Raw genomic sequence first — 15,383 nt, 5'->3', positions numbered from 1 at the left:
TATGCAAATTGTTTTCCAAATTAATACATACCTGGCACTTTCTAAGAGTTCATCTTTCTTGTATTCACCTGAAAGTGAAGAGAAAACTATTTCCGTAACTATCAAAAACATACCAATCCACAGATAAAGGTTTTTATGATCCAGAGTTTTCTGCTTAACCTCTTCCTTCAGAATTTAGAGAGCAAAAAGTCTCCAGCTATTTCTCATCTTTAAAACAATTAGCACTTTGTGCTCTCTAAATTCTGATAGGTTCTGTCATTTATACTTGGGGTCTGGCCACAAATAAATAGAAATTAAACTAATATTTAAGAAAAACACAGAAAAGCATATTATTTTGAAATAGGAGCAATGGTAGACATAATCTAACCCAAATCACTTAGATTAAAAATACACCACTTACCAGTCAGCACTGCTTTTGCAGATGGGTCTGCTAAATCCAAAGCTGTCTTTCCATCTGTATTACGGATGGCTGGTTCAGCACCATGCTGCAACAGTACTATAAAATAGCAAAACCTTTTATGTGAAACAACTCTGATAGAAACTAGGCTTTTGAAATATGGCTCATCATCCCACCAGGACCCATCAACTGAATGGCCCAGATGGGTGGGGAGGGAAGGTCTTTTGATTCCCTGGCCCAAACCTTGCATGTTGAGGCTGCTTAATTCAGCTCTATTAATTGTTAACTAGTCAAAACCAATACCTCTGAAATGTCAGATATGCTATTATGCCAAAGTAAAATTATCAGAACCACCTCTGGCAAACTGGAAAAGACAACTGGAAGATAAGGGCTCAGACACATATTTCACTCCTGAACCACTTTCCTTAACTATTAAATACTCTTCATAGCTCTCATAACTGTCTAGTAAAAACACAAACTCAATTTAATTTGTTGGTTTTGGTGAAGACTGATGCCTGTGACTAATTTAGTAAGGGTGGGTGCACAAAGGGCCAGAATTAATTCATTATGTTAAAAACAGTTTCTGTTGCTTATGAGGAGCTTATAAGGAGCAGTTTCTGTTGCTTATGAGGAGCAGCAGAAAGGCAGGATAGATGAGGCTAAGCTGGAGTGAGGAGATGAGAAAGACTACTTAGTGGTCAAAACACGACTCCTAAAATAAATCCACTTTACATGACTATCTTTCCACTTCCTCCCACCATGTAGCTCTCCCCATGAGAAAAAGTCATATAAAGGCAGAATGGGATTTTTGCATTTCTGTAACTTCTTATATGCATCAACAGAAATTTTTAAATGTTAAGTTTCAGCTCATAGTAAATATTTAGTTTCAGTGAGGGGTGTACCTGACAATCTAGAATTTAATGACAGGCAGAACGTGATAAAAAAATATAAAGAATTGGGCTTCAAATGGTTTTAATCTGTCACACAGAAGTCAGCTGAAGGGGAAATTTGAGTTACCTATGCAGACATCAATCTTGCCCTTAATGGCAGCTTCATGAAGAGGAGTATAGTTCCAATTATCCCGAGCATTAGGATCTGCACCATGATGCAAAAGAAGACTGACAACTTCAGCATGACCAAAAGAGCAGGCATTATGAAGAGGAATGAGGCCCCCATCATCTCGTGCATGGACATTGGCACCACTCTGAAGCAAATATTCAACTACATCCTTCCGACCAAAACCTAAAACAAAAAGATTTATATAAAAGTTATATACATAATCTGTATAAACCATGAAGCACTGAAAGAATCAGAAAAAGGCCAAAATTAAAAATAGAAAAGCAAGACACAGAGGGAAACGCTATAAATAAAACCATGACTGAGTTCTCTGCTACAGCAATACTTTTATTAAAACTAATGTATAAAAACCTTACATGTAATGCAAAAGAATATATTGATATTATACCTAAGTATAGTGCAACTACAACTGCCTTGATTAGAAATGCTAGGCTCAACAATAGTAACTTGAAAATATCAGGTAACGTTACCACAGAACACTATGATAAGCACAGGGAGGAAAGATGGTTCAGTGCCTAAGATGTTCTGAGTACTCAGGAAAACTAGGTTCAATTCCCTGCTCTGCTACAGACTTCCCCTGTGAGCTTGGGCAAGTCACTAAGAGCTTGTCTTTACATAATTTTATGTGGTTACAGTTATATCATTACAATACTCATAGCTTGGAGTCATGCACTCCAGTCCCTGTTTATCCCTCTGCAAACTCTCTCCATAAGACACTTATTTTGGTTTTTAGTAGATCCCAGGCTACAGACAATGGTCTCCATGCAGTAAGTTAAGTAAGCTGCTGCCTCTGACAGAGGTGTGCAGCAACAGGGGGCAGCGGAGTGATTCCAGTCTCCAGGCTCTGATTTTCCTGCCATTCACACTTTACCAGTGAGACACACAATTGAGCTGTGTATTAGACATTGCTTCACATGGCCAATGAATAGTAAGAACAACCACAGTCACCTCAGATAATTAAAAATGTATAAAGAATATAATATCCCCATAGGGTTGGGTTTTTGACTGGGCAAGAAATAACTGGTCAAACGACCACCCAAACATTGTCAAATAATGTCAAAAATGGTCATATATTTTAAAGCACTGATTTAATGGAACAGTAACAACAGTAACAAAAATGAATAAAACTTTATCGTCTCCAATAAACTTAGCCTTAGATACATACTTATGCCTAATTACCAAAACAAGTTACTTAACCAAGGTGTATTAACTCAGAAAATATACAAAAATACAATTAAATGAAGTTCCAAAATATGAAAGAAATATTACTACTTTATAGCAATTAGATGTGAATGTTACTTAAGACTGAACAGTTAGCAAAAAAAAAAATGAAGTTAGACAGAAATAAAACAGCAACTATAAAAGGAGAAAGTAATTTTTAAATGCACTTAGGTAGGCAGCAGGCCAACTTCTCAAGCATCTTTCCTTCATCGATCTTTTTATCAACTTCAACTACTTATATCTTTGATGACAATGGCAAACACCTCAGTATCTCCTTCTTCATCTGATAAATACTGAGTCAACTCTTCATCTATTTTCTTCTCTAGCCTTAAACTATGATACATGATCACCAGCTTGCCAGTGGAGGTCTTCAGTCTATTTCTGATTTTTGAAAGGATGACTCCTCAACCTATCATGCAGTAGTACACAGAAGTGCTAAAAGAATTTCTGCCACTGTAGCTAGAGTGCAAGGAGGACACAACCCTTTCCACCATGATGAAGGAGCGAGCTGTTTTGATTCAACTGCTGGGATTGTACTCCACACTGTTTAATGAACTGGCTCTTTCTTGCCTTATAATTTGCTACCTCCACCCAAACTGTTTGTTTACATAGCCTTTGAAATTTGCAACAGCCACCAGAAGGTCAGGAGATTAATCAAGTTCATCATCAGAAAGGTCGTGGCTCTGTAAGTGTGGATCAAGAAGGTAGGCAGCATTATGGCTGAGGGTGATCACTTGATTTTTTCTGTGATATTTTTCTGTGATATTTTCCTCTTCAGCTTTTGTACGTGGACTGTATTCAGTATTCTCACAAATAAGTTTCTTAATGTTCAGGTACTCGTTCTTGGCATCACACAATACAAAATTATCATTTTCCATATTTTGAACAAACTGAGCTATGACTAAGGCAGTGAAATGAATTTGGAGTTTTGCATTCAAAAAGACATTGTCATCAAGAATGTCAGTAAAGATTACTTTTCTACTCCTTCAACAGCAGCTGCTTGAAAAGCCTTCTTGCCTATTTAAAGATCATTGAAACATTTAACAGAAGACAAGTTGACTATGACAAGACTGAAGACTATGTAGAAAGAGAATGCACAGAAGAAAAATTTTGATGCAGATCCTGCCACTTTTGACTGCAATAATTTATCTCTAACAGTAGCTGAACACATCACAAGAATTCAAGAAGTGTTTCTGCATTCGATCTATACGTGTTACATACTCAGAACAAAACTTGCACTCAACTTTAACAATTTTTCCATGTACACTTCTAGTAAAAAAACAAATATCAATAAAAACTATTTTGGTTTTACCTGATGCTGCATAATTTATGTAATCACTATTATAAATGCATCACTACTTCTAAAATGCCCTCAACATTATGAAGTGTCTCTTGTATTTAAATCAAATAGAAATAGAACTGAATGGGTACTAACAGCCTCTGTTCCAGAACATTTAAGACAATCACAACGTTTTCAGGCATGCTGCCCTTTTCCCTCCCAGAACTCTTGGGTAGACAGACTTGTGCTAACGAGGACTGCTCTAGCAACAGGTGTATGAACCATATAGCACTGGATAGGGCTCAGGCTAGACACAATAGCTCAGACCCAGAGGAGAGGTTGGGCTAAAGGTGAGGTAGCTACATTGAGTCTCTGCTCGTGCAGCAACATCTATACAGCTATTTTCAGCACATTAGCACTAGCCCCTCCAACACAAGTCTGCCCCAGGGAGGGGAGGTCTGTACCTGCCAGGGGGTTGTGAGGCTGGGGGAGGGCGGGCGCAAATACAGGCTTGGCTCCACTGTCCCCCTCTCCCCACACTTACCCACCACGCAGTGCCTGCCTCTCCCACTCCAGCCACGGAGCCTGGCGCCAACTCGGATGGGGCAACCTCACTCCCTGGCCTGCCAGGCGGGGGGGAAGAGAGGGAGGCAGCACGCTGGGCCGGACCTTCACAACGTACAGGGTGCCTCCTGCGCCCCCCATGAAGTTTCCGGCCCAGTGCACACACTCCCCTCTACCCACCACTCCATCCCCGCAACCCGGTGTTGGCCTCATTCCCCCCGGCTGGCCCTTCACGACACGCAGGGGACACAAGAGGCTCTGCGTGCCCAGCCTCCGCATTTACCAGCTGCTCCAGCTCCACAGCCTGGTGCCAGCTTGGACGGGGTTGCCTCACACATCCCCCCCCAGCCTGAGGAAGGCACTGGACCAGCCCTTCATGATGCGTGGGAGGGAGGCACTGAGGGGCACCCCTCAGGGCCTCCTGCGTCCCCGTGTGCGGTGAAGGGCCAGCCTGGCACCCCCTCCTGCAGGCAGGCACCTTGGGACCTGGATCCCCTTGCTACGCCAATGTCTTACAAACTCCGAGATCATGCAGGGAGAGGGGGAGGGCAATCCCCCTTCCTTGCTGCAAACACAAAATACACTAAAGCAGCAAGAACAGTGGTTCTCAACCTATTAACCATTGGGGGCAGCACATGCAGCCCACATGTGGGCCATGTCCAATACTACCAGCATGGCCTTGAGGATGTCACATAAGCAGCAGCTGTGTGCTGATTGGGCTGCAAGCAGAACTCAGGTTGAGAGCCACTGAGCAAAGGGGAAAAGAATAGCCTCTACAGAGACACAATGTCACACCTCCCTTATTAGCATTAAACTTGTCGTATGATCAACATGTTATGGCTTGGAGGAGTCTGTGAGAAGGGGATTTTTGTTGAGGGGGAGGAATAAGGGTTTATTTATATGGGCTCTTAATGTAGATTGTTTGCTCTGCTGACAACGGGGAAGGTGTTGGGTTTTTTAAAAAAACAAGTTTACTTACCCATAACTCATGTTCTTCGAGATGTGTTGCTCATGTCTATTCCACTATAGGTGTGTGCATGCCTCCGTGTATGGCTACTGGAACTTTTTTCCCCTTAGCAGATCCCATAAGGCTTACTCTGGTGCCCTCTGGAGTCCCGCGCACATGCCACGGTATATGAGGCACTGCTGGCCCTACGCCCCCTCAGTCCCTTCTTTCCACCAACTCTGGCGGCGGCGACGGGGGGTGGATTGTGGAATGGACATGAGCAACACATCTCGAAGAACATCAGTTACTGGTAAGTAACCTTGTTTTCTTCTTTGAGTGATTGCTCATGTCCATTCCACTATAGGTGACTAACAAGCAGTACCTTGGAGGTGGGCCGGAGTTAGCAGTGAGCTGCCTGCAGACCAGTTCTGCTGAAGCCTGCGTCTTCCTGCACCCGTTGGACAGAGGCGTGGTAGGACGTGAAGGCAGCGACCCCTCGTGGTGAGGGGGAGTGACCACTTGACGCGTCCGCCTTGCCATTCCTCACCCCTGGGAGGTGATCACCGCCAGGTACCAAGGACCCATAGGTTCCCATCATAAGGTTGATGAATGGGCTCCCGCCACCTGTCAGTGTAGTACCTGGTCACTACACTGACTGACAGCACCTGTACCTCCCTGCCCTCGATAAAGTGGAGGGACCTTCCACAAGCCCTGCGAACGTTTCGCGGATCTTCTCAGCGGTGTGCCAATGCCTGTCTTTCCTTGGCCAGACACCTTGTAAGCTGAGGTGAGCACTGATATGGCACTGTACCCTTTGCTCAAGGTGGCCACTATCAGGGTAACTGAAGGAGCCTGTTCCTTGAACGGAATGCCCCTTCACACATCCCAAGGAGTCGTTCACCAGACTCGGGAGGCTAGGGCTAGGGCTTGCTGCTGTCAGGTTATTATTATTTTTTTTTTTTTGGGGGGGGGGGGGGAGGAGGAGAATGATCGTAGCCCCTTGGTGTATGAGCTGCCTGCTCAGACAGTATCCCGGGGCCATGACTGAAGCAGCCTGAGCGTCGGGCTAGCTATCCTCACCCCATAGGTGAAGGCCAGCCTGTGTCCTATCCAGTGTCGGTAACCTTTGGCTGTTGTCGTAGGGTGCTTGTGCATGTGGTCCATCCTGAGGAAGTCTGTCCCACAGCAGTGCTGTGGCAAGAAGGTCTGGTCCGGGAAGCAGCCGGTCACGTTGATGCATTCCATAGGCTGCACCTAAGTTAACGTGAGCTTTGTGCATTTACCAGCAGGACCCTGCCAGTTGTGGGAGATGCCTGACCGACTCAACCTGCTCCAGGCTTGGGACCTGGGCCTCTCTGGGTGGACCAAGCACCGTCAAGCGCGCAGCTACCCCTGCCAGGCCTTCAGTAAATGCCTTCAGCCAAGTAACAGACCGCAGGGTAAACCGTAAAGCGTTAGAGGGGGTCACCCTTACGAAGTGGAGGAACCTTTGAGGATGTGCATCCCTGACATCCAGGGCAGCATACGGGGCTCCTGTTCCCACTACTGGAGCTGGGGGGACCATGCGAGACTTGAGCCACTTGTTTGGTATTTGCGCAACGACATAGGTCTGTCACTGTCCTCAAATCCTCCTTTTGGGGGGTGGGGTAACAAAGAAGTACCTCGAGTAGGACCTCTTCCGCCATCGCCTGCAGGACCTCTCCCTCTCGCCTGGCTGAGGTGGCCTCAACCTCTTGGATGTGGAATTTCCACTGAGAGAGAGGAAGGGGAATGCGTCGAGAGACAACCGGAGGCCCTAGCTTGCTGGGCTATCTTAGGGGCCCAGTGGGCCGAAGGCCTTCTGGCTCATCCAAGCCTAAAGGAGGGTATAGGCTAGGGTGCTGCCCTTACACTCACCAGCAGAAGGGCCTTTCTGATTGCCCCATAGCTGAGAGGACCTTTACTGAGGGCCTACTGAGTCAGTCAGGGTGGATGGTATCTCATAGACCCCTTGATTCTGTCCCCTTGCTCGTAGGTTGCGAGACAGCCATGGCTGGACCTTCGCTGCTGATGTCCCTGGAGACCTGCCCAACACCTGAAGGTCTGTGGCACGTAGCAGCCCAGGGAATGGAGCATGTTCTAGGAGTCCCTGAGGCCATGCGGCTCTGCCTCTATGCGATGAAGAGAAGGCTGACCCGTCCACGGAAGAGCCCGATGGATTGCTAGACCTTTTCAGTGTAGCCCGGGACTGCAGCCACTAACCTCTGAGCATTCCAATGGAGGAGGGAAAGGCTCTGCCCACTGAATAGGCAGCAACTGAGGGTGGCTGGAGCGCTGCTCTAGCTCCCGCAGGACCCTGCTCTGCAATGGCCTACAGGCTCAGCATCTGCTGTCGGGCAGAGCCTCAGCAAAGTGGCTCACTGAGTCCCCCGAGGGGCTCACCTTCCACTTGCTGGTAGTGTTATTGAATAAAGTTTTCCCAAACAAGTCTGGCTTGCAGTTGCCCTTGTTGTCTGGAGTAGAGCCCGTATACCCCGCCTATCCCTGTAGCTGGCAGCAACCACCACCAGGGACCCTGGTGCGGGGTGGTACACAGTATTCAAACCCCTTGGCTGGATGCAATACTTTTCTCAGCTCATTTAGGCATCGTGATACAGAGGAGGGGGTTTTGCCACGAGACCCTCACTATGCTGGGTGCCCCTCTGTAGGCCAGGGCGGCTACCACTCTGTGGAGCCCCGTGGTAGCATATTAAAGGTTGTCTGACACCCCTTTTGCTCCTTTGCCTGCAGCCCCCAGGTGGAGGCCACCTCCTGAGCAGTTCCCGGTGTGCCCTAGAAACAACCAGGGCTCGGGAGCATGCTTCATCTGGCCAGGGGGGACCTCTTTCTCTGGTCGGTGGCATTAGCATGTAGTAAAGTGAATGATCAAGACATAAGTAGGCTTGCGAAAGACAGCACTATGATGCAATCAAAAAGGTAGGCCCAGGCTGCTGCCTCCATTAGGGCATTCCCGCTGAAATATCTGACAATGTTTGACTGTGGTCAAATAACAAGCACTCAACTGAATGGCTTGCCAAGCCAAACCTTCATGCTTATGAGCATAAACCAACCATTAAAGCAGGGTCTACACATAGCTTTTGTACTGGTATATCTATATTGGTTAAGGGTTTTTTTGCTTTTTTTTAACTGAATAGTTAAACAACTAGTTACAGTACAACTCCCACTACGGAGAAACAGTTCTGCCAGTATAAAAGGACCTTATAATAGTACAGTTTATTTATCTTCTTGTATGGAAATAACTATACTGGTATAAGGCACTTTATATAGTATTTAACTAAATCCTCACTGTGGGGGGAGGGTTGTATGACTTTTCATTATATCAGCATAGTTAATGCAATACATCTTTTGTGTTTAGACTAGACCTAACTGCTGGGAATTAGGAAGAAATATGACACCAGATTATATGGATTACTACTCTGATTTGGTATGAAAATTCTTGTGAGCTTCCAAATGTACTGCAGTGTCCCAGGGTTTGTCATCAACAGCATGGTTTAAATCTGGGACCTCTGAACCTAAAACCATGAGCCTCTATTTCCTGAGTTAAAAGATCCACCTCTGTTAGCTTAAAGCCTGTGAAGCTCCAGCCACTAAAGGGAGGAACAGATGGCCGCACTGTAATACTGGCTACTCAACTATGCATGTTGGATAGAGGTTAGATGATTTTTACAGCAGAGTACCTATTTTTCAGTTTCATAGGAAAAAAATAAATGTTGAAAAAACTAAACTGGGTGTGTGTAAACATTAAACATACAAAGAAAAACTGGAGAGTTATGAATATGCTGGGACCTTGGCCTATTTTTGACATACACTTGCATTTCTTCGAGTGGAAGCAAATTGGGTTCTGCATTCTAATTCACTGATCAAAGTTTGCTGAAGCAAAAAATGGGGGGGAGGGGGGAGAAGGAGAGTGTTGGTTTTTTTTTTTTTTTTTAAGTTATTGAATATAGGTTTCTTGAGAAGAGCCAATGTCTCATTTCTCCAGTCAGTCCTTTTTCCAGGCAGAGAAAAAGAACCAGTTCACTAGCTTTCATTAGATCATTTCTTTTCACAAGACAGCAAGTCATCTCCCATCTACCAAAAGACAACATATTCAAGTCTGTAAATATTCAGTGTTACTTACGGAAGATCCTGATCAAAGGCAAGTAGATTTCTTACTAATTCAGTTCTCACTCTCTTCCCATTTATTGACTCAAAATAATCTGAATGTCCCTCACTTAATTTATAAATATAATTAATTCTGTAATTGTTCACTGGGGACAAATAGCTTTTGAAGTAATTTATCATAGTGACTTTGTACAGCTATAATTTAAGGAAGGTCACCACTTCTATTTTCAGTGATCCGTAAAACAATTATACATATCTGATCAAAAGTGAGCATGAACAGACTTGTAAAGACTCACCTAAGTGTTTTTATTTAAATTTCAAATCATTAAATTACTGAAAAGCAAAAAAAAAAATAGCCAATTTAACAAAGCACTTCAAAATTCTACTTGCCTGCTCACGTAGGGCAAATATTTTTGATGAGTAAGTACATTTTTTTTCCCCCATCATCATAGAATGGACAAACAAATTATGCATAGGATGGCAAGTGACAATTATGCAAGCCTGGTTTAATGTTTTCTTGTGCTAACACAAGCACTCAATTTATAGAAAGCAGTTTTGTAATGTTGTCAGTCCAGTGCTAGCTACATCTTTTAGTATTTCTCAAATTGCAAATGCACCAGCACTGCAAACCTTGTCCATTTATATTTTAAGTTTTGATGGGCTGTCTCTTTCAAAGAAGCTAGGATGACTTAGGGCACTTATTCATGCATATGTGGCTAAATAGAGCTAAATCTTACAGGATGCGATTGATGCCTTTGAAGGTCCTTGGAGCACTTCAGAAGTTTTGTTTTGTTTCTAGAGAAACCAAAATCCCTAGTGAGCACAGTAGATTGATTTAAATCAGGATGTAAGTGACCAAGTGGAAAGCCTCGATTTAAATTGATTTTAATCAACTTTCCCATTTGTACTTCAGTTATTTGTTACAGAAAGGTGCATTCTTATTGATTAATACAACCATTCTGATTTACAACTAAATAGAGCTTTTACACCAGATTAAGTACATCTTTTTGCTAGCTAGGAGGGTACACATTAACTATATATATATATTCAAGCAATTATATAGCTTAATGATGACAGCTAAGGATCTCCCTATGTCTGCCTCTATGATATGTCTTAGTTAGACTTTTACTTGACTTACTTCCTGAACTTTCAAAATTTGAAACTGATTTAGATCAGTATTCTCTTGCCTCTCATCAGTTATAACTAAGAATAAGGTTATGTCATGGAAGTCACGGATTCTGTGACTTTCAGAGATCTTCGTGACATTTTCTGTTTCAGCCCCAGGGTGGAAGGTCCAGAGCGGTCAGACAAAGGGGGCCTCTACAGCTCCCATCCACAGGCCCTGCAGATCTGAACCGCTGCAGGCGGTGGGGGAACTAGAAGCTCCAAGCCACCAGCCCTGGAGCACCAAGCCACCGCGGGCAGCCCCTGCAGTCCCCATAGGCAGCAAGGAGGACCTGGAGCTCCCAGCCACTGACTCTGCAGCTCTGAGGTGCCACAGGCAGCAGGGGGACTCCACAGACCTGAGTTCCAAGCTGCGCCCCGCAGCTCAGAGCCGCAGTAGTTGTAGGGGGCCTCAGAGCTGTCAGCCACAACGATGTGTACTGGAGTCCCTTGAGCTCTCATCCCCCCCAGTCAGCCCCATTTTGTCACAGTTATTTTTAGTAAAAGTCAGGGAGAGATCACAGGCTTCCGTGAATTTTTGTTTATACCCCATGACCTGTCCCTGACTTTTACTAAAAATAACCGTGACAAAATCTTACTCTCAATTACAGAAGTAATTGACATTGTCATTGGGTTAATTTCCCTGCTAGTTATTATTTGTATTATCCTATTGTCTAAGAGCCATAATCATGGACCAGGACCCCACTGTGCTAGGTGCTGTACAAACACAGAAGAAAAAGATAATCCCTGCTCCAAAGAGCTTACAATCTAAGTATATCCGTTTCTCATATTTTTCTCCTGCTTAGTTTTTCAGAGGAACTTTAGCTAGTAGGAAGGGCATTCTGGCTACTACAAATCCCTTTAATCTCTGCCGCATTTTCTGGTTGTCATGCTCCATGACAGAAAAGTTTGCCAGCCTGCTAATAATCTTAGGCCCAGTCAGTGGTCGACATCTAGAATTTAGGTTGACCTAGGAACACTGCTCACGTGAATGAAAAATTTCACATCCCTGAGACACGTCACCTCCTCTGGGACAAATGGATTAACAACAGTGACAGAAACACCCCATCCATCGCTGTAACAAGTGTGCACACTATGGCCATACCTACGCCTCTGAAGTGTAGACATTACACATGCCCCTAACGTCTGCTAGTTGGACATGACTACTTTGTTGTGCAGGCATTGACAGACTCTTTATTTAAGCTTCAATACAACTTAACTGCCATAGGTTCCTCTTGGGGGTGTAATGGAGTCAAGAAACTTCAAGATTATTGTCCACCATGATCCCAAGGTTCATTGTTTCCGGTTAGCAGCACTTGCGTGGGAACAGGCAGTTGCCTCAACACTTTTCAGTTACTTTAGTGTTGACCTTACTACGTCTTTCAGACCATGAGGAAGAATGGAAATTCTCTTCATTTAAGAGAGTACTAGACAATGTCTAACAGAAAAAGACTTGCAGCCTAACCCAGAGTGACCCTACAAGCGAACAAAGGAACCCATGAAGTTCCCTCATATTGTGGTGTCACCACTCTTGCGAAGCAAAAAAACTACAGGATAAGTAAGTTTCTCAAGAATTGAACTATACCAAACAAAAATGTTTCCAAGCACATGCCTTAATACAAAGGTGTGTATGCCCAGGCTCATTAACAGAGGTTCTGCTGTGCAAAACTACAGCAGAGCCTTTGTTACCACTTCCTGATAGGTTACGTCTATCTTCAATAATCAGGTAATCCTCGAGAGACAGAAGACATTTATTATTCACATCCCGAATAATAAAACAAAAAAAATAAAACAGGACTTTGCTATCAATCACGTTACTCTTTTGCATGTACAGTACAACCTCAGAGTTACAAACACTTCAGGAATAAAAGTTGTTTGTACATTGTTTGATGGGGTACCTTTTGTATGAAATATGAGATAAGCTGTCTATTTCTTCCCTTAACTATCAGTCTAGACCAGTGGTTCTTAACCTAGTTACCACTGTGGGCCGCATATGTAGCCCACAATGTGTTACATAGGCCACAACCAATACTACCCTGAGGATATCACATGGGCCACAGCTGTGTGCGCTGACTGGGCCACAAGTGGCCCACAGCCTAGGGCACAGGCTGAGAGAGAACCAGTGGCACTGGTTTAGATACTTATATGACCTACTTACTATAGCACATAAAACATTTCCCAAAACATACACAGACAGGTTTAGTACCCCAATTTTACACTTGAGGGGAACCAAAACAGCTCCTGAGACTTAAAGGTCACACAGGAAGTCTAGGAAACAGCCAAAACCTGAATCCCAATCTCCTTACTCTTGATCCAGCACCTTAGCCAGAAGGCCATCCCACTGAATCAGCCAGCAGCCACAGTCCTATTCAACCCGGCAGGCTCTGACCGCTGATGGAGCTTGGGACTCTCTCACCATTACCCAAGGGATGCTCAGCGCCCAGCAAACCAGACGGTTCGCCGGGCTGGGTGTGCACAACTGAACAGGGGGTGGGCAGAAACCCCCATCACTGAAGCAGAGACACAGCCCCACTAGTGGAGACACGTTGCGCAGAGCCAGTGCCCGCCACGCCGGCCGCTAGCAGCTAACTGGGCCCCCCCACGAAGCTGTCACGGAGGTCCGACAGGGCCAGGTTCCCGGGTTCGCGCTCGGGGCAGGCACTAGGCATTTCGGCGCTGGCCGGGCTCCCAGAGCGCGGGCTAGATGCGTGGCACAGCCGAGGGCGGGCTTGTTCCCGCACAAGCCCGGACGGGAGGGGCCGGAGAGGGGCTGGCCCCGCGCTAGAGCAGACGAGCGCCGGTACCTGCGGCGAAGTGTAGGGGGCTGGACTTCCTGCCCGCCGTGTCCCGGCTGTTCACATTCCCGGGCCGCACCAGCCGCTTGACCCGCTCCACGTCCCCGTTCCTGCAGGCCTCGAACAGTTCCCGGGGCGGCTCCACAGCGAGGCCGCAGCCCGGCACCTCCGCCAAGAGAGTCGCCCCGCCCGCGCCCCGCCGCCCGGTCATGGCGCGTCAGGGGTCTGTCATAGGCCGCCCCGCGCCATGGCCCCGGCTCCGGAGTCCCTGAGTTCTGTCCAGTTTCCACAGCTCCCCAGACCAGCCAGCGGCCGCGCCGCACCAGTCAGTGCTGCGCGAGGGCGGGGAGCCAGGGGGAGGGGACTGACGGAAGGCGGGTGTGGTGCCCGCCGACCCGTTTGCTGCACATAGAGCATGCGCAGTAAGCACGGCCACCACCACACCAGGCTGAACACAGAGCAGTCGAGCAGACGTAGGTAGGGCTGGCGCGTGCGTGAGGCGAACGTCACCCCGCGGCCGCGCACGTTCAGAGAGTCGGCTCACGCTGGCTCCTGTCCATTGTTCACGTTTCTCCGTCAGAGAGGGAGAGAGCAGCTGTGCCAGACACGGCCGTGACGGGCAGAGCCGATGTACGCCGGGGGGCGCTTGGTCCAGCCGGTGCGGAGCTCCGGGGGCGGGGGGACTGGCTCCGCCTCCGCCCAGGCCGACGTGGAGCTTCAGGCTGCTATGCCCAGCAGGTGTGGGGCTGTAATGAAGCCTCACAGACCCCCTGTAATCTATGGTGCCTCCCACAAGGGGGTCCCGTACCCCAGGTTGGGAGCCCTTGATGTACAGCAGCGAAACGGGTGCTGACGACACGTGTCCGTCACGGAGAAGGTGATGAGGCGAAGAATTGTGGGGATGTCAATCTGTGACCGATGCCCCAGGGAAGTGATCAGACTGCAGAGTGGAGTGCAGGACATGGTTGTTGAAAGCAGGTACAATAAAATGCGTTGGGCCAGGTGTATAGCTACCCCTGACAATCGATGGACTGCAGCTGTCACCAAGTCCTTTCCACTGGGATTGAAATGACCACTTGGCCAACCTCCAAAGAGATGGGAAGACTTTGTGGTGAAAAGGCACATGGAGAAGGAAGGCCAGGATAAGAGAAGAATGGAAGACGTGTTGTGATCGGTACAATCTATATGAGGGCTGAAGGACCGCTTGATCAAGGTATACAAGCCCTGAGATGAGTAAACTGGGAGTCATGATTTTAATTACATTATACTGCCTAAATCACTACTTCATCTTGCCTCTTAAATCTCACAGGACTTCAAGTAATTGTGTACACAGAGCCCCAAGGCTTATATTAGATGAGGTTAGGGGCAGCCCAGGTATATAATTTTTATGCGGATACTGCCCATAATTTTCTGATACATCCAAACAGCCCATACAAATACAAGTAATCACAATACTTTGCAATACAAAGTGACTGTAAATCACTTGGCAAAATAGTCCTTTAATCAGAGAGCTGGATGTGTGAGGACTCAAACTCATTGTGTTGGGGCTTGTATACTACCATTTCTCGCTGTAAGGCACCAGCTGAGTCTAGACATGTCTTCACTGCATGTTAAGGTCAGCCCTATGCCTGTTTTTACGGATATCCTTGGAGAGTTTATAGTGTAGTAAAAGTAAAGTGCCTTCACTACCTTGTGATAGCTCAAGCGCATTATTGACAAGCCCGGGGGGTAGGCCATTCCATCAGCCTGTCACTCACTGAGCTCTTCCTAGACAACCGTGAGCTGCTGATGTTCCTC

The 15,383-nt window shown here is 46.4% G+C and overlaps 1 protein-coding gene across 2 annotated transcripts in view; it reads right to left on the bottom strand.

The window, feature by feature from the left end:
• TNKS2 (tankyrase 2) overlaps positions 1-14,322 on the bottom strand; it is a 69,325-nt gene extending 55,003 nt beyond the window's left edge. For both annotated transcript variants that reach the window (XM_067552834.1, XM_067552835.1), the window contains exons 1-4: positions 13,596-14,322; positions 1,415-1,639; positions 401-496; positions 32-68 (exon numbers count right to left, since the gene is read on the bottom strand). In XM_067552834.1, coding sequence (XP_067408935.1) covers positions 32-68; positions 401-496; positions 1,415-1,639; positions 13,596-13,797 — 560 coding nt within the window. In that variant the 5' untranslated portion in view covers positions 13,798-14,322. The remainder of the gene's footprint in view (positions 1-31; positions 69-400; positions 497-1,414; positions 1,640-13,595) is intronic.
• Positions 14,323-15,383: the final 1,061 nt, after the last annotated feature.

Source organism: Emydura macquarii, unplaced genomic scaffold (assembly GCF_026122565.2).
Source record: "Emydura macquarii macquarii isolate MOO-44397 ecotype Brisbane River unplaced genomic scaffold, CSIRO-AGI_Emac_v2 contig_1390, whole genome shotgun sequence".
Classification (NCBI taxonomy): domain Eukaryota; kingdom Metazoa; phylum Chordata; order Testudines; family Chelidae; genus Emydura; species Emydura macquarii.
Note: the sequence above shows the minus strand (reverse complement) of the source record. Positions and strands in the feature narration are given on the sequence as shown.